The sequence below is a fragment of the Ziziphus jujuba genome, chromosome 7 (genome assembly GCF_031755915.1).
Source record: "Ziziphus jujuba cultivar Dongzao chromosome 7, ASM3175591v1".
Taxonomy (NCBI): Eukaryota; Viridiplantae; Streptophyta; class Magnoliopsida; order Rosales; family Rhamnaceae; genus Ziziphus; species Ziziphus jujuba.
The window spans coordinates 11,419,345-11,439,929 of NC_083385.1; the positions used below are offsets into that span (position 1 = coordinate 11,419,345).

At 28.6% G+C, this 20,585-nt stretch overlaps 1 protein-coding gene across 1 annotated transcript; it reads left to right on the forward strand.

Annotated features, from left to right (window-relative positions):
• The first annotated feature begins 7,592 nt into the window (after positions 1–7,592).
• On the forward strand, positions 7,593–10,515 carry LOC125420592 (patatin-like protein 1). The gene is made up of 7 exons (XM_060818785.1): positions 7,593–7,813; positions 8,027–8,211; positions 8,429–8,609; positions 8,731–8,877; positions 9,201–9,509; positions 9,802–9,974; positions 10,156–10,515. Exons 1-7 carry the CDS (start codon positions 7,679–7,681, stop codon positions 10,214–10,216), a joined length of 1,191 nt encoding a protein of 396 aa, XP_060674768.1. The 5' UTR covers positions 7,593–7,678; the 3' UTR covers positions 10,217–10,515.
• The last annotated feature ends 10,070 nt before the right edge of the window (positions 10,516–20,585 follow it).

Here is a 20,585-nt window from a genome sequence, read left to right on the forward strand (position 1 = left end):
GGTACTATATTCAAGTGTTTCTAATGTCCTTGCTTTTCATTCATACAAAAAGATTGCAATTAAAACTTTTTTTTTTTTGAGATATTTAAAGAATTTATGACAAAAGTTGTATTTTTAGGAGAATAATTTATTTTTGAAATTGAAGATAATGTTTTGAGATTATTACTGAAAATTCGCCACATGTTTTTCTTAATATGTAAATGTAGCGAAGTTAATACTTTACCCTTTTTTTTTCTTTGTTTTTTTCAATTTAGAATTTCAGAGAATCAAATTATTGGTGTTCCGTACTTATTTCCATCTAAGAATTAAGAGGAATTTCGGCCTAAAATTAATTAATTGCCGATTCCTCTTTCTATAAAATTTATCTTACTAAGAACTTCAATTTCTTATAGTGGTGACTATTAAATATTAACCACCATAATAATATATGCAATCAATATGATTCTCCCAAATGATAACTTGTTGCGATAAACATTATATTTTCAAAGATTAATTGTCAATTTGTCACAACCATCAGTATAAGAAGATTGAAGATAAATAGTATAACACGCTTAGATAAATATTATAGAATAGAATGCTTGATCAGATAATCTTTTCAATTGAAATTATAGACTTTATAATTATAACGTGATATGCACTTAAATTTTCTTCGTAATATACTATTGAATTAATAATATACTATGGTAGCAATCGCTATCATGAATAAAGTAAGCTCATTCTAGAAAGAAACTAAAAATCAAAGTAACAACACATTTACATGTGTTCGTAGACAGTGCTACAATTATCATCTAAAAAGCAGAACGAAATTATAGCGTAGAATAGGCTAACTTGGTGAATTTAAAAGGCAATAAAATAGATATTAGGAACGACCGGCTTCTATATTTTATTTATAAATTTGGAAAAAAAAAAAAAAAAAAAAGGAATGATGACTGGTTCTAAACAGTACAAGTAATTCTTAAGAATCAAATTCAATGAACCAAATCCACGCTTCATTGTCAAATGAAAGCGCCGTGGTGGACCTTCAAGGCCAAAACAAATAAAATCAAATCGATAATGAAATTTGGAAACAGAAACCCAAAAAAAAAAAAAAAAGAGAAAAAAAAAAGGGGAATTTATTGGACAAAAAGCCATATAAAGGCATTGTATCGTTTAATATTGTGAAAACAGATAAACCATGCCTTTTCAATGCAATTTTTTTTTTTTTCCCCTGAAAACTTGGAAGACACTATACAGATCCTACTACGATCATCCTATAATTTATCTATGATAAAAAATAAAAAATAAAAAAATTATATGCGTAGATTTGTTTCCTAATTTTCAATTACTATAGCATTTTTTTTTTATTTTTGCTAGCTGATTTACAATTTTAAGATATCAACTGGAATATAAAAAATTGACGACCATTCCTTTTGTTTTTTCTCTTTATCTGTTTGTTATACAATATATTGAATTAGTCAGGATTTAAAGCAGGAGAAGCTTCTGGTTATCTTCCACGCTACGAATAACTTGTACAATTTTTTTTTGGCAAATAATGTACAACTAGTACATGCCACCGACGTGGTCACTGGAAGGCTGACGTAGTAAAGAGATTGGATAATAAAGTAACCAAACAATATGAAACTTTTAGTTTTAGAGTTTCATACAATTTGACTCAGAAAAATCCCAAAATATATAAATAAATAAACAAATAATTCAGAGATTAGATTGAGTATAAGCTGTTTGGTGGAATATCCCAATCATGAAAATCTTCTTTCCTGTTCTTTTTTTTTTTTTTTTTTCTCTCTTTCAATAAATTTAAAAGGACATTTATGACCAATCCTTTGTTTTTAGATGCTATAAAATAAACAATAGTATTTGGAGTATATATTCGGCTGCTAATTCGGCAAAGACAGCCTCCAGTGCTCCAGCGAAGTACTTGGATTTGGATGAGATTCACTTTCAAAAGAAAAAGTAAAAAAGGTTATTGAATTTGGCATTGTGAATATACCCTGTTCAAAAAAGAATTATAATATATATAGATGAGAATTTTTAAGTGCACATTAAAATGCAAAGGATACTTTAGATTTATTGAAATTTTTTTTTAAAACCTCTCACTAAAAACAACATCTGTAAGCATAATGAGATACGGCAAAGATAAGTTAGTATGAATAATGGTATTGGTGAGTAACAAAGAATTGGATAATAATTATTTCACCAAAAAAAAAAAAAAAAAGAATCGGATAATAATTGCTGAGTCATAGCTATTATTACTCGCTAGTCTACAACAGTATGTGCAATTTGTAAAATTTTGAATATTTTGGGGAAAATCAACAAATAAAATTCTGCTTAATTTTTATTGTTTTCTGAATTTTAACGATTGTTATTCTCTAAACAATATAACAAAAATCCAGCTGCCATTAAAGGATTCAGATTTTGACAAAAACATACGGAATACCATTGTACAATTTTGAAATTAATACATACAGCTAGCATTTATACCAAAATTGTAAAACTGACGTAGTGGTTTCATTTTCCATTTTATCAAAATTATAATGTTATATTATAATCTGAAAAAGAAGATGGAGCATTAATGTGATGGGAGTATTCAATGTAGTAAAATATTTTATAAATATGTTTTGACAAATCATTTTAATTTTGATTGAGTTAAATTAAAAATAGATAAGCATTTTAAAATTACAACTGGTTAACTTTATAATTTATACAATATTAAATTTATATATTCAATAAATCTTATAAACAGGATCGAACCTCACCAGCAAAAAAAAAAAAAAAAAAGATATTTATCAAAAAATCTTTATCAAAATATTTAGGTGAAAGGCCTTTCACTAGCCAATCTCACTCATGGTAGTTGTTTCCTTTCAATTAGTCTAATTTTGAGTTAATACGAACTTATTAACTCATAAGAGAACAAACAAGCATCTTAAACGCTGTAACCAAACATATCAGTGAAGAAGATGCGCATTTGGTGCGTACTTTCAAATCGTTTTTCTGACAATTTAAAAAGATTAACGGGTCATTTTCATTTTTCAAAATGGGTCAAAAAGAAGTTGTTATTGTCGTTGGTTTTTATTTTTTATTTTTTATTTTTTTCTCTTTTTTTTTTTTAAATTAAGGAAATAAAAGTAGAAAAAGTTTGAAAAGTTTGAAAACTAACTCGAAACGGAAAAAGTTATTAAAAAAGTGATTCATTTTGTTGCTTCCAATTTCAACAACTATATTCTGGATGCGTAGAAAATATATTTTGATTGCTACCAAAGAAGGAAAAGGGGCTCTAGCTTATTTTTTGCCTTTTCAATCGCACAGTTGGACATCAACGGTGAATTAGTTAGTGAAAAAAAAAATTGATATTTAAATCTACATTACATTAGAAAACTATAACAGACAGACATCCAAAAAAAAACAGCATTATTTTATACAAACTGGTTTCAATTTCCAGCATTTTTCTATAAAACTGAAAGTTATTTCAAATTCCAAGATGTGATTAGAAATAGTTTTAGAAACAAAACAAAAAAAAACAAAGGAGGAAAGAAGTTCAGTAAATTGTGGGAAATAATGTTTGAAAGAAAACGTGAATCCCACTGGAAAAAAGTTTGGAGCGACCAACTTTTGATTGGGGGGCCTAATCATATAAATATTAAATTTGTTGTTATCATTTAAAAGTGTGATCGTTGTTGGAGAATCTGTCAGCCACTAATTGTCCCACATGGGCTTTTTCTTGCATTTCAATCGACCTTCCTATAAAATTGTTTGCCCTAGTTTCGAAAGTTAGGCATCCAACAATTGATTGAAGCGGCCCACCGTACCATCCATTGGTCTGCTTCATGGATATTATTGCACATAGATGATGATGATAAATGATAAATAATTTAATAATTAGAATTGATAATGGTAACAATAGTTTATAACTAATTGTTAGAAGATTATCCATTTTTATTTATTTAAATTTTTTTTTTCCAACCACCCCTGTCGATGTCTACTAATTTTTAAAAAATACTAATTTTGATAACATGTGTATATGGATAATGATGCTTCAAGCAATATGAGGGAGTTTTTCTTTTTCTTTCTTTAAAAAAAAAAAAAAAAAATTGGGCTTGTAGTCTTGGATGGAGCTCTTCCTATTATTTGTGGGCTCTTTTTTTCTTATTGTAGATTTTATATATGCGAAAGTTAAGCTACCATCCCAAAAAATTAAGAGGTAACTTTTCCAGAAATGCTCAATTTTAATTTCGAGGCAAGTTTATCCAAAGCCCACATTTTGTGATACTAGGGAAAATTTCCCTTGATTTGGGCTTCGGACAGTTGACAATGGCCCTTCTACAATAAGAACAGTGATCTAGTCCAGACAAGCTTGGGTTGGCTTGTTTCCATTCGACATGGGCCTAAATTATATTGGGCTTTTTATGTGGTAGATCGTCTACCAACTTCTAAACGAACTCTTATTTCTGTCACCTTGTCTCTTTCGCTTTTCTTTTTATCCCTTTTTTGGCAAAAAGGAATGTGTAATAATGTAAGAAAAAATGATAATTATATCAATAGTTTATAACTAATTTGGTACCCATTTTTATTTATTTAATTTTTTTCTAAACACCCTGATGTCTACTAATTTAAAAACACTAACTTTGATAACATGTGTATAAGAATAATGTATTACCAAAAAAATTGTGTATATAAATAATGATGCTTCAAGCAATATGGGGAATTTTTCATGTTTCCAATTTTTTTTTTTTTTTTTTCGCTTGTAGCCTTGGATGGAGCTTTTCCATTTGTTTGTGCGCTCTTCTGTTTTTGTTTTTATTTTTACTTTTTTGGTAGATTTTTTATTCGAAAGCCAAACCAACATCCCAAAAATTAAGAGGTAACTTTCGTTTTGGGGGAAATTTTATGATCACACTTTGGATAGTAGGTAAAATTTCCCTTGATTTGGGCTTTAGATAGTTGAATAAGAACAGTGATCTAGTTAAGACGGGCTCCGATGGGCTTGCTTCAATGCTCAATGGGCCTAATAATGTACGGGCCTGATTATGGCATATGTAAATGTAGTACATGTTACAACATCTCCAAAGAATTTTTTAATAATAAAAAATATTTTTCATATAATAAATAGTATTTTTAAATATAAAAAGTAGAATTTTAAAATATTTCCAATAATATTTTTTCAACACATTTTTTATTTTTATTTTTTCCTGAACTTTATTATTATTGTATTTCCTTCATTTTTATTTTTATTTTTTATTTTTTAACAATAAATAGTAATTAAAATATATTAATATAACATAATAATTTGAAAATTTGATAAGTATTAAATAATATTAATATAATATTATATATAAAGATTGTTTATGGCTCTTCAAATTTAGAAAGTCCAACCTATTTTATATTTTAAAAGTCAAAATACAAAATAGATTGGAACTTGTTTTTAAAATTGGCTCTTTAAAATAAAAATTTAGAGCACTTCCAAAGAATTCTTTAAAAATAAAGAGCATTTTTTGTCAAATAGAGAGTATTTTTTTGTTTAAAGAATTAATCTTTAAAATCTTCTCCAACAACACTCTTTATTTTTATTTTTTCAATAAATATTTATTATTATGTTTTTTTCCTCACTTTTTTTGGTTTTTTAACAAGTAAAATATTTTATAGTTATCTTGGAATTTGATTATCATTAAATAATAAAGAGTGTTTTTGGCTTTCTAAATTTAGAGAGTCAAACCCACTTTGTATTTTAAAAAATTAAAATAAAAATGGGTTGGAAGGTACTTTTACATATTAGCATTTCAAATTAAACATATAGAAAATTTTTTGGAGATGACGGATAAAAAAACCTTTTAAGAATGTTTCTACAGGTGACAAGCTACAAAATAGTGATCTAGTTCAGGCGGGCATGAACTAGAATAAAGGGTGGTTAGATGTTGTTGTCCCTTATTAATAAATGATACTGGCGTTTCGTGAATGAATATTTTAAGTGTGTTTCTCATGGGAGCGGCAGAAAATAAATAAATAAATATATCAACAACAATGAAAAAATGTCAAAGATGGCTCTAACCAATGGGCCTAACTATTCAATTATTTGTGCGCTTGTTTTTATTGCATATGTACGTATGGTAATTGTCATACTGCCACGATCCACAATAGAGTGGTCCTTTAGGAATTCTGCTTGTTGTTGCCAATTCAATTTCCGCCATATTTTGTTTTGTTTTATTTATTCACGAACAAGCAACGGATAAAATCATTACTTGTTTAATAGCAATACTTTTGAGTATGAATCCCCGTACTATAGTATTAAATTTTTTTTTCCATATTTTTTAATTTTAATTTTAATTTTTGAAGTGTTCCACATCTTTTTGAAATATTAATAAATTGTAATAGCGTTTCGTGAATGACTATGTTATTTGGTTAGCTTATTTAAAATAATAATACCAGAGTCAGATAAACTGTTGTGTCAATATTTTTATTGATTAATATATTAACATAATAAATGAACTATAAATAAGTGTAATTAAACATTATCCAATCAAAATATTAATATATGGTATTTGATATACATTTTTAGAGATTTATTTCCTCTAGCGTTATTCCATTTAACAATGTAAGTGTAAGTCCTCAAGATAGCCATGTCCTAAAATCAATAATCTTGACTATGTTTTGTCTACAAATCAATTACAGTGAATCATTATTTAACCAGATAAGACTCTTCTTTTATCCTTCACTTAGAAAAAAAGAAAAAAACAAAAAAACAAAAAGCCAAAAAAAAAAAAAAATCATCCTTTATTGTTTAAATCAATAAAACAACAATTTTTCATTTTAAATCAGATTTTCAAAAAATAAAAAAAGATAAGTACTTAGAATGTTACTAGCTTATTTATTTACTCTGGATAAATCCAAGTGCAAGACCTATAAGGATAAAGGAAAATATTATATGTAATGTTTATGCTATAATCACCCATTTCGATTTCAACCATCATGCACAAAGTAAATTTAATAATTTATAATTATATACAATGTTATATAAAAATAAAATAAATTTTATGGATCTTATATAAATATATTATTTTCTGTTTGATGGGGGGAGGCTTTTTACTCCATATTTAGTATATTACTCATGTATAGGCATATAAAAGTTTTTCAAGATAAAGACCAAAGAGCAACAGAATGTATTACATGCAATGGGTGTACATCGCATCATCTTGAATCACTTTTAACTATCACAAACAATATTGTAAACAAAGCAATCTATATTTATGTGTATAATATTAAAATAAAGCATATAAATTATATAAAATAATTGTTAAGTATTTAATTATGAATAATTTATAATATCATATTATCTATGTACCAATTGCATAAAAAAACGTTTTTCATAAAGCTTGATCGCTTCAAAGTGTGAAAACATTCAATTGTTTTTCAAAGAGCATGGCCTTGAATTAAGTATAGGAACATTTAATTAGGCGGTGCTCTTCACCTATAACCCATCTTCTACCTGTGACTGTACCTCAAGGTAGGGAAGATTTTGAAATCACAGAGACATATATAATTAATGACCAACGTATAGCAGTAAACAGTAGCTTGTCTTGTTCCTTAATTGGCTCCAAAACTCTTTCTCTATATAAAGAAATGATCACATATAGCATCCACACCAGTATCGCCACTGACATATTTTTCTTTTATTTCAACTTCAATCTCAATGGAGGCGATCTCAGATTTAAGAATTAAGGAACCAGGATATGGATCTCGCATAACAATTCTTAGTATAGATGGAGGAGGAGTTAGAGGAATCATCCCTGCAGTTATCTTATCCTACCTTGAAGCTAAACTTCAGGTAATTAACCGATCAATTTGCATGCATGCATGCATGCATGTGTTTATTTGGAAAAATGTACATATACGTTCGAGATTTTTATATATGTATCATTTTTAATATGAGAACTAAACTTACCAAAATAACAAAAAAATATTAATTTACGTAAATTATATAACAAAAAATGTACGTATATTAATTACTTGGACATAATATGTAATAAAAAAATTGCAGGAAATAGACGGTCCGAATGCAAGGCTTGCAGATTACTTCGACGTAATTGCGGGGACGAGTACTGGCGGTCTTATTTCGGCCATGTTAGCAGCACCGGACGATCAATACCCTCCGAGGCCTTTATTTGATGCCAAAAGTATAATAGAGTTTTATGAGAAACACTGCCCTAACATTTTCTCTCCGCAGTACGTCGTTGGGAAATTATTAATTAATATTTGACACCTATTATGACTATATATATTATATTTACGGCATGCATGACTATAATTTATAATTGTAATTATTCTCATAATTGTATGAAAATCGTTAATGTCTTATATTGCCATTATCTTGGGTCTTGCAATATCGGTTTAATTTTTAATTATTATTCTATTGTTTAATTTAAAAAAAAAAAAAAAAAAGACACGGAGGACTTCTGGCCATTTTGGCAGCTCTACATGGACCAAAGTATGATGGAAAGACACTTCACGAGATAATAAAGCATTATTTGAAGGGGAAAAAGTTACATGAAACTTTGACAAACCTGGTTATTCCTACTTTCGATATCAAGAAACTCCAGCCCACCCTCTTTTCCTCTTATCAGGTCGCATGTCTATCTTTAATTTGCTTAATTTTCTAAAATATTAAACGCTCTCTGGTACATATATATATATATATATATACACACACGATATTTACTTAATATTTTCCTTGCATGCGTGCAGGTGAAGGATAATCAAAGCTTGGATGCTAAACTTTCAGACATTTGTATTGCAACCTCTGCGGCCCCAATTTACTTTCCTTCCTATAAATTTAAAAACGCTGGAAAAGAATTCAATCTCGTCGATGGTGGTGTGGCTGCTAATAATCCGGTCGTTAATAAATTTTTCTTAATATTGTCAGTTTTAATTTAGTTACTAAATTTATTACATATATATGAGCTTTATTTATTTGTTTAGATTTTTTTATTGCTGATATAACAATTGATAATTTATTTATGACTCGATTTAATTTTGTTAAAAGTAAAAATCTAATATGAAGATAACCGTAGATATTATCAATCAACAATGTTCATTAACATGATTAACGATAACAAACAAATTGATATAACATTTTTTTTTTTTGATAAATTTAAAACCCAAATTAATATATTTATTTATAAGTATATTAATTAATTAATAATTAACTGTTCCAGACTTTTGTTGCCATCACTGAAGTAGTGAAACAAATTAGCGAGGGAAATCCAGCATTGTCAAACTTTGATGCCAAGGACTACGGTCCTTTTCTAGTGCTTTCACTTGGCACGGGTTCAAGCAGCAGCGATGGATACTATGATGCTGGGGAGGCTTCCAAGTGGGGGATTTTGCATTGGTTCTTAGACGGCGGTCATGGTTCTCCTCTTACAGAATGCTTCTCTCAAGCAAGTGTGGATATGATTGACTATCACATCTCCGTGCTTTTTAAGCCCCATGATTATTCTGGAGATAACTATCTCCGGATTGACGTGAGTAACTCCGATTCCGATCGATATAACTCATTTTGCTTTTTCTTTTTTCTTTTATTAGTATTATATATATATATATATATATATATATCAGTTTATCTCTCAATAAATAAGTATCTTTAAAAGAATAGACATGAAAAACTTTTTTATATGTTCGTTGTCCTGAACGAAATTTTCTCTGATAAGGGAAAAATTATATATAAAAAGTGGTATATATATTTAGGAAAAAAAAAAAAATTTTTACTGGAGTTTATATATATATATATATCCTAATTATTTATATAATATATAGTACGATAAACTGACGAAGGAAGAAGGTAGCATGGATTTGGCTACTCAAGAAAACTTGAAAAATCTGAAGGACGTGGGCAACAAGTTGCTGACTCTACCTGTTTCACGCAAGAATTTTGATACTGGTAAACTTGAACCAACTGGAGATCAGACCAACCAGCAAGCCCTGGACAGGTTATGCATTTTTTATCGCCATTAGTAAAATAAAATATAGTCATAATAATAGACCTACTTAAAATTATATATACATATATATACACGCACATAAATACACATATAGTAATGTTGTAATATATCTGTCTCTTCTACCACCTACGTACTGATTTTTTTTTTTGCCCTTTTCTGATACTCGCAGCTTTGCAAGAGCCCTTTCCAATGAAAAGAAGCGCAGAAGCGACAGCTTGCTGAAGAAATAAGGAGCCAATATCGAGCTTATAATATATATATATATATATTAATAATAAATTCTCATATCTGAGAAACTTCTTTTATTTTTCTATTTTAAGGCATGTAATAATAATTCTCATATTTGAGAAACTTTCTTTTTTATTTTAATGTGTGTAATAATACTAATATAAACTTATGCATACTGGTAATAAGTATGTGAACATTAATAATAACTACGTACGTATTATATATGTAATTTCGATATCCAGCATATTGAATAATAAAATAGAAGACATATTATATGTATTATTATTAAGGACGTATGTGTGGACATTGTATGTGTGGACATACAATGATACATGTGCCTTTATCTTCAATAATTTATAATTTGATTAAGTCGATAGACTACTTCATTTACAACTTTCACAGAGAGGATACAGAACTGGGAGGCCAGAAGATAGTTATTCGCCAGGGACAGAACGATGGTTTAATTGATTGGTGGAGGAGATTTAGATAAGTTGTTAACAATTACATTGCCAAAATATACCCTTATCAGTTACATACAATCTTACGTGAGAACCTTTACTTTGCAGGTTTTCAATGACTGGTGTAGGCTGGGAGAGGAGAAGCGATGGTGCTGGTGCAGAAAGCTGTACAAGCACAATTATTGTCTCTGCTTGCCTCTATTGGATTCTCTTTTGGATCGGTCCAATATAGAAACAAGAAAGAATCTACACATAATGACTTGGCTTCTCCTTTTTGATACCTCTGCTATAAAAGAATTTTTGCTGCTTGTGATTATGATGATGATGGAGGGAATAATTGGAATCAAGCTTTGCAATCTCCAGCGAGTCATATTGTTAAAGGATTACTCACTGTTAGAGAAATAATATAAATGTAATGACTATTCACGTTTTTCATTTACTTAAATTTTTTTAAAATATGGTCTCAACTCCTACGATTTGGTGATGGAGAATATATTTTCAAGAGAATTTAACATCGATTATATTTACACACATTTAGCATTTTTCACCACAAGCTAAGATATACATATACATATTTTTTTCTTTTGGATATTGGGATAGGAGATTCAAACTCGTTTCGCTAAAATACTAATTAATCAATGGGTTTTTATGTTTATACATCTGCTATATTCTTGTTATTGTATATCGAACAACATAAGGATTATTCAATAAGCAATTAATCAATGTTTATAAAAAATTAAAAGAAAAAGAGCAATTAATCCATATATAATATACTGGTCGTGTGAGTATTCAGCTTCCAAATCTAATCTAATGTGAATGACAAATCAATATTCAGTTTTTACAAATTTTATAAGAAAATCAAATTATATATAAAGAACCCAAGAATTGAATATTATTTGGAAGTTATTCACAAAAAATGTATATATACATATAGTCAGACTCTTATTGGTATAATTTGATAGTATTAATATTAGTTTTTTTTTCTATTGACTACTAAATCATATTAAAATTAAAATTTAAAATTAAAAAATAATCAAATTTAAATTTAATAGTATACTAAAATATTATTTAAAAAATAAATTTTATTAGAAGTTGATAATTAATAAATATAATTTTAAATATCAATTTTTCATGTGATCATTAAGTGAAAAAAAAAATTAATACTCATATTAAAAATTTTATTTAAATATGATTATATATATATATATATGTATATATATATATATTACTTACAAGTATCAGACAAAAAAAGGAAAAGGAAAAGGAAAAGGAAAGCAGCCCCTCAGCCAAAATAAAAGTTACACTGGAAACGGAACAAACATTGTAATCGACAAAAGCCATCAGTCAATTTATTATATCCGCAAATTAGCCAAAGCCATAACAAAGAGTGAGTGAAATAAGACCATGTAATGCACGTAAAATAGTAAATACTACCTCGAAAGCTTCTTTTATTCACCAAAAAAAACAAATTTCTCGGAAGGTTCTTTTCTGTACACTTCTAATCTCAGAAAAGCCCAATGGGCCTAACCATGTTTAGCGTAGCGAAGCCACATAGCAGTCACTAAGTCAGCGTGGTCCATTATCAATTCGACGAATTGGAATTCCATTTCCATTAATTGTAATAAAATAAAAGCGGAACATGCTATCTTTAATTTTAAGGAATTCGTTAGACAAAAAGATTTTATAATAAAGGAATTCATTATTTTCATGTACTTCATAAAAATTTACATGAAAATTTACGTTAGCTAGCAAAATCATAATAGTTTTTTATTTTTATATTATAAGCTTATTAATTTATTTACTGAATCCCACTGGAAAAAAGTTTGGAGAGACCAACTTTTGATTGGGGGGCCTAATCATATAAATATTAAATTTGTTGTTATCATTTAAAAGTGTGATCGTTGTTGGAGAATCTGTCAGCCACTAATTGTCCCACATGGGCTTTTTCTTGCATTTCAATCGACCTTCCCATAGAATTGTTTGCCCTAGTTTCGAAAGTTAGGCATCCAACAATTGATTGATGCGGCCCACCGTACCATCCATTGGTCTGCTTCATGGAAACTAGTACGCATAGATGATGATGATGATAAATGATCAATAAATTAATAATAAAAATTTTTAATGGTAACAATAGTTTATAACTAATTTGGTAGAAGATCATCCATTTTTATTTATTTAATTTTGTTTTTCCAAGCACCGCTGTCGATGTATACTAATTTAAAAAACAATAATTTTGATAATGATGCTTCAAGCAATATGAGGGAGTTTTTCTTTTCCTTTCCTTTTTTATTTTAAAAAAAAAAAAAAGTTTGGGCTTGTAGTCGTGGATGGAGCTATATCTTTTGTTTGTGGGCTCTTTTTTTTTTTTTTTAAATAGATTTTATTTTCCAAAGTTGACTCAGGGTGACTTTTCCAGCAATGCTCAATTTCTCTTTGGGGGAAAGTTTGTCCAATGCTAACATTTTGTGATGTTAGGGAAAATTCCCTTTGTTTTGGGCTTCCTATAGTTGACTATGGCCCTTAGACAATAGGAACAGTGATCTAATTCAGAAAGGCCAATGTTGGCTTTGTTTCCTTTCCATATGGGCCTACATTATATTTGGGCTTTTTGTGTCGCAGATCTACACATCGTACATATAATAGGTGACCCACATTAGTGTGGGAGTCTGTTAGGAATCCGGCCAGTTGTCGGCTGTTCAATTTCCATTTTATTTTTCTGGCAGGCCGTTCAATTTCCATATTATTTTTTATCTTTTATTATTATTCTTTCTTATTGCTTGGACTGTAGCAATTAGCAAAGTCATTGTTTTCACGAAATTCAATTTTGAGACCAAGTGATTTTTTTTTTTTTTGGTGTTGCATCCCCATATTCGTCCTACAGTCCTCGTCAGTTCAACAAACACTCTGTTTACTCACCATTTGCATCTTCTCAGAGGTATTTCGATGGAGTGAAACATTGAGTTCAAAGGGACTTTTATTATTAAAATCTAAGTGAAAAATTCAATCCACTTAGCGGCTGGCGTGTTGATTAAGTGGCAGGATTTGTTAATGTTTTTTTATTTTTTTTTTCTTTTGACCAATAGGATTCGTTAAAGTTAAGGAGTTATTTGAAAAATCTTGAAATGGTGTAGGGGTGAATTATTATTTATTTATTTTTAATTAAGGAACAAATTGATACACATCCTACTGCCCTAAATTACGCGGTGCTCGTGGTTATATGTTAATTGCCCCTTGTTAAAAAATGATAATGGCTTTTTTGAATATTTATTTAGTTTAATTTATTTAAAAATGGAGCAATATTATATGTATCAAATTTTTTTTTAATCAAAATTTTGGTAACCAAGTATACAGGGTAGTTTTTTAATGGTATTAAATTGATATTGTCCTATATTCATGAAAAGACAAATTACTTAAAAAATATCAAATCATGAATATCAAAATTTTGATAAAAAAATTTAATCATTCTAGATTTATCTTTAAAAATATGTGTTTCTCATTAGCACACCACAAAATTCAAAAAAAAAAAAATCTAAAGATAGCTGTCACTGATGGGCGCTTAGCTATTAAATTGTTTTTGGCCATGTTCTTGTGATATATGTAGATGTAGTGACGCTATGGAAGGTTGTTTTCATACAAGGAATATCTATTAATAAATGATAATGGCTTTTTATGAATGAATATTTTATTTGGTTGAACTCATTTAAATGTGTTCTTTTCATGATGGCGCAAGGAATAATATCCCTTTCATCAAGGATGTCAATTCGTGTCAGTGTGTCATGTTTGTATCAATCCATTTATTAATCGTATCGAAATTATTCAATCTGAACACGATCCGTTTACTAATCATGTCATAAATTTTTAACCTGAATATGATTCATTTAATAAACAGATAATGTAACACAATCTGTATAACTCATTTATTAAATGGATTAATTTGGTTAACATGATCCATTTATATGAAATTACTATGTTTATAAAAAATTAATTTGTTTATAGGAAATTAACTTATTTACACGAAATTTATCCATTTATATGAAATTTACCCAATTAAATAAATTAACTTATTTAAATTAATTATTTCATATAAAATAAAAATAATTTAGTCATTAATTGATCATAAATTGAAATATATATATACAAAACCATATAGTTATAGTCATAAAGCTACACTAATATAATATATGAATATAATAATTAAATATAGATATATATTATATATATATATACAATACTACTTCTCTAAAATTAATATAATTTTTTTTTATTAATAATCATGTTTTTAATATTATGCATTTGCAATACTCTTACGCATATTATTTTTTATTTTTTGATGTCCATAAATCCATGTATTAAACATATTGAATTTAAGTAAATAAGTATTATTTAATAATTTTTATTCTTTATTTTTTTAATTAATAAAAGAAAATTAATAATACAATTTTAAATAAGTTTGTAATTAGTAATAAAAATATTAATTAAAATTTTATTAATGATAAATTTAATATATTAAAATTATAATTTAAACTGATTATAATTATGTTGGATTGAATTGACATATTAGTTGACACATTTAATTAAACGGATCAATTTTGGTCGATTTAGAGTTAAGTTGGTCAACTTGAAATTGATATGTTAATTGACACGTTTAGTTAAACGGATTAATTTGGATCAATTTTGAGTTAAGTTAGTTAACTTGAAATTGATACGTTTATTAATTTTGTTAAACGAATTGATTAGAAAATTCATTTATAATAAACCAAAACCTACTAACTTCATATCATTTTCGAATCATATTACCATGACCTAAATTGCCACTCTTAACTTTCACCTTCTAAGTTTATCCTCATTTTAAATTATATTTATAAATTTGAAAGATTTTCATAAATATCTCTTAAAATATTAACTTCAGTCAAATTTTTTCTTCTTCTTTATGGAATGATAATATAACTTAAATGCCTTTAAAATAAAGAATGAACATTTTTTTCATAATTATTAATACATATATTATTTTTATATGTTTTAATTTATAAATAAAACAATAATTTTGTCCCTAAATTCAAACCCAAAAAAAAAAAAAAAAAAAGATTCTTCTTTCTCTGTTACTTCGATGACCTCCTGCGCAACACCAACATCAGCCAACAGTTTCCCATCCCTTCTCTGTAGCCTCCCCAACTTCACTTTTATCTCCCTCTACAACAACTCCATCAAGAAAAAGAAGAAAATTGGAGTCGATTGTCATCACAAGAAGAAGAAGAAAAAAAGGAAACAAACGCACCCCAAATACCATGCAAGACAAACTAAAAAAAAAAAAAAAAACTTACTTTTAGAGGAGAACCAAATACATTTACACAACATATGGTAATTTTAAAACAAAATTTAGACCACTCTTTAGAACCTTACTCACATAACCTAAGTGAAATTTTACATCTAATCCCACCAACCATTCTCTGCAATTACTAAGCCTAAGGCTCTTGTGAATCAATCATTGCAGCCTTTAACACCTCGAACTTGCTTAAAACCTTCTCATCGCTGCTTTGCCTCCCACCTTTGAGTTTCACATCTGATGGGGTCCTAGAATTCCCTATTGCAAGGGTGGTTAACAATGCAATGGGGCCAGGTTTTTTGTGTTGAGAATTAAAATAGAGAAAGGTAGAGCTAGAGTCATTGGAGCTATCGAAGAAGATAAACATAACTTCTCCAATCACAAAACTTCTTGGCACTAAATTTGAATATGTTTTGGGAGGTTGGAAGCAAGGCACTCGACGAATCATGGCGAGTTGATATACAATCGACCCAATTCCGCTTGGTTCACGGTGCCTACTCCATTACCTATACTAGTTGAGAGGGCCCAATCATAGTTTTTAGGAATGTTGCAGTTCTGTTCAGCATTGGCATGGGATTGGTAAAAGCTTTTTCAAGGTCGGCTTCTATGGTTTTGGAGCTTGGTTTCTGTTGCATGGCTTGGTACCCCACACCGCAATGTGTAAAGAAAATCAGAGTTTTTTTTTTTAACATTTGTGTCTTTGTTATTTTGGTGTTGCAGGTATTTTTGGGAGAAGAGAAGGAAGAGGAAGATGAAAGTTATGTTCCCAATTTTTTTCCCTTTAATTTTATTGATTCAAATAAAATACATCTTTTTATATATAATACATTATGTGCTTTCCAATAAATATAACATAATAATTTCAGCTTTTTAAAATTTTAAAGATGCTTAGTGAATAGAATAGCTCTAGTGATTGAGTATCTCTACCTATACTTTAAGCGTATGGGTTTGAATTATAGGGAATATAGAGGTTTGGGTAATTTGTAATGTTAAAAAAAAAAAAAAATCTGTTAATGATGCTCAATTATCATTTTACCCTTCTCTCGTTAAAATGAACGAAAATTTATTAGCAGTAATTGGTGTTTTTGAATTGTTTTAAACCTTTGGAGATGAGAAATTATTCAGTACACAATGTATTGACATAGCATTTGAGCTGGTGACCATAGCCAATCACATAATAACATGTGTACCATTAATTATATATCATACTAAAGAATCCAAATCGATTTTAGCTATATAGTTTAACGCCTTCTATTTTTTTTTTCATTTTCTGTAAGATAATTTAAACTTTTCTTCTCCATTAGTAGTCTAGTTTTAGATCTAACCTCCAACAAGTTTTATGGATTTTTTAAATTTCCATTTCCATTTTTCTTTGTAGAGACCAATAAAAGATTTGACCAGTTTTTAATATTTGGTTAGAAATATAGGGGTTCTGACTTTAACAACCAAATATACAGCTCTACAAACGATAGTCAAAGACTCAACACCCCCATTATAAATTTACAAAACCCGTGATTTTTCATTGATGGGAGTTCAAAATGCATTTCCCATGACTGTCTGAACACAAACAATCTTGTTTCCATTATTTCTTAGTCAATATTATCTTATTATCTTAATGACATAATTTATTAGATTTGTTGCAGATATATTAGAGAACCATCCACAAAGTTGAGAAAAAGCTGTTGGTGGAGGAGACAATGATCTACATCCATGATAAAGTGTGTAGTCTATTGAACAAAGAAAAAGACAGAAGAAAGAAAGTGAAAACTAATGGTTTGAAAGATTAATAATAAGACGATGATCTAAGTCCATGACAAAGTGTATAGCCTATAGAATAAAGAAAAACAAAGAATAAAAAAAGTGAAACTAACTATGTAGAAAACTAATGCTGATTTGGAATTTTTTTTTTTTTTTTGATATATACCTAACAATACATGTAGCATTTGTAAATGGTTATATGTACCAACTCAGCAAATATCGCATATGTATTGAAAAATTCCTCTCTAGAGATAATTTAAAATAGAGATAAATCTTAAAAGGTATAAATGAAATTAATCCTTTAAAAATGAGTGTTTCTCATGAGTGCAGCAAAAAATCCAAAAAGAAATCCAAAGAGGTGGTAGCGACCAATGGGCCCAGCTATTAAATAGTCTTTGGGCTTATTCTTGTGGCATATGTAGATGCACCAAATGTTATGGGAGTTTTTTTTTTTTTTTTTTTTTTTTAATATATATAAAGGTATTTCTGTTAAAAAATGATAATGGCTTTTCATGAATGAATATTTTATTTGGTCGAACTCATTTAAAAATATGTATTTCTCATGAAACCACCACAAAATCTCAAAAAAAAAAAAAAAAAAAAATCAAAGGATAGCAGTAGGCTGTAACCTATGGGCCTAGCTATTAAATTGTTTTTGGGCTTATTCTTGTGGTGTATATATATATATATATATATATTTGTTTGGCAAAACTTCTTCTGGTTTCTAAAAGTGTTTTTCAAAAAGGCTACTATTTACTGATTTTGATTTGAAGTGCTTCTGGTTTCTAGGATCATTTTTTGAAAATTATCAAAATATTCTCAAAAGCAATTTAGGTTTAAATTGCTTTTAGCTTTCCAGAAACCATACCAAACAAGGTTGAAATAAATGTTGTGGAGTTTCTTGTTATACGTAGGAATTTCTATTTCCACTCGTTTTTCTACAAAATTACAAAAAAACTCCTTTTCTATACCCACTACGAATGTTCTCTCACAATCACATTTTTCACATTTTCTTGCTTAATTTCCAAACGCCCATCTCTATTTTCTCCAGATCAAATTGATAGCATATCCAATGGTGAAGGTAGATTGTTGTACATCTGATACAGAAATTGACAATATTGAAATCTAGATAGCATAAATGAATAGTTAAAGAAAAAAATTATTCTCTAATTGTATTGTGGAAAATGGTTATTGATGACTATTAATAACTATTAATTAATTATATATTCTATTAACTTTTTTATCCTTTACTGATCATCAAAAAGCAAGAAAAGAAAAAAAAAAATCTTCTTTTAGTGCTTAAATCAACAAAACAACAAATTTTCATTTCAAAATTAGATTTTCAGAAAAAGAAAAAGAAATAGAAAAAAAGAAAAAAAGACAAGCTCTTAGAATGTTACTAGCTATAATTTATTTACACTGGGCAAACACACATGCAGAGTAATTTTTACTGGGCCTTTATATACTATCTTCTTTTTCTTTCTCTTTTTTGTACTTTTTATTTTTAATTATTTTGGTCATGGATTTGGAAACTACCTATTTGCCAATTATGGCCATATTATTAAAAGCTTGTGGAAAGAATAAGGATAAAGTATTCAACGTAATTGAAAAATCGGAAAAATTGCTAGAAGGATGGTTGAATAAACTTTTTCAAAATCTACTCTCGTTTTTGTAATTCAATAACAATAGGAACATTGAAAAGCCAAGCCTATTTCATAGCATATCTCTGAACCCTTAAACCACAGATTCAGATTCCACACACATTATAATATAATATATAACAGCAATCGAAAATGTAGTCCTCCTACAATAGATATAAACAAAGATAGTTAATGCAAAATATAAATAACAAAAAGAATAAAAATGGAACACACAAATTTTTATTTGGAAATCCTAGATGGAAAAAATCATGGGTATCATCAATTGCCACTTCTAATCTAAAAATCCACTAAGAAAAGAAAATTATAAAGCACACACCATCTAAATATAAAGGATGATACCCAACACTTTTAGCCACTCATATAGTGGGTTGCTAAATATCCTAGTAGTAAAGAGTAGCTTCCAGTTTGTTGCAACGATTGTTGCTAGCAAAGATGAATACTGTATCAACCATCTTCTAGACCTCCTTAGTAAAGGAATAGCTCCACTATAGTCATAATGGTCTTCTTTGCAATGGTATAGCTCCATTACTATCACAATGGTTTTCTTAATAAAGGAACTCATCCTCTAAGGCTTTGTTGAACAAATCTAAAAGAGTGTCAACATAGGTGCAATAAATGAATTTACTGATAAAAAACAAGAAAGGAACAAAAAACGTGCTTTGTGTATACTGTATTAGTTAACTGTTTACTGCACCTTTTTTTTTCAATATTGACTTTTACAGCATTATTTATACAAGTATTTCACAATACGTTAGTTACAAGAAAAGGCAAAATAAGGATTACTAATGACAGATAACTATACCAACTACACCAGCTTTATCGCTGATAACATTTATCCTGCACCAATTTTGTTTTTATCATTTGGAGGTGATTTGTTTGAAGCAGACTCTTGTTGATCCAGATTGTATGATGACGTGGCTATGCGATGATATGGCTACTGACTATGACATGGCTGCAGCACAGTCAGCTTATCATCCCCCCTCAAACTAGTGAGTGGGAGCTTGTGAACTCCCAGTTTGCCGCGAAAATGAAGAAATTGAGAACGGCGAAGAGGTTTTGTAAACATATCTGCAATTTGAGAAGAAGATGGCAGGTACTGGGTGGTAATTTCTCCAGAGGCGACCTTCTCCCGAATGAAATGATAGTCGAGCTGAAAGTGTTTGGTTCAATT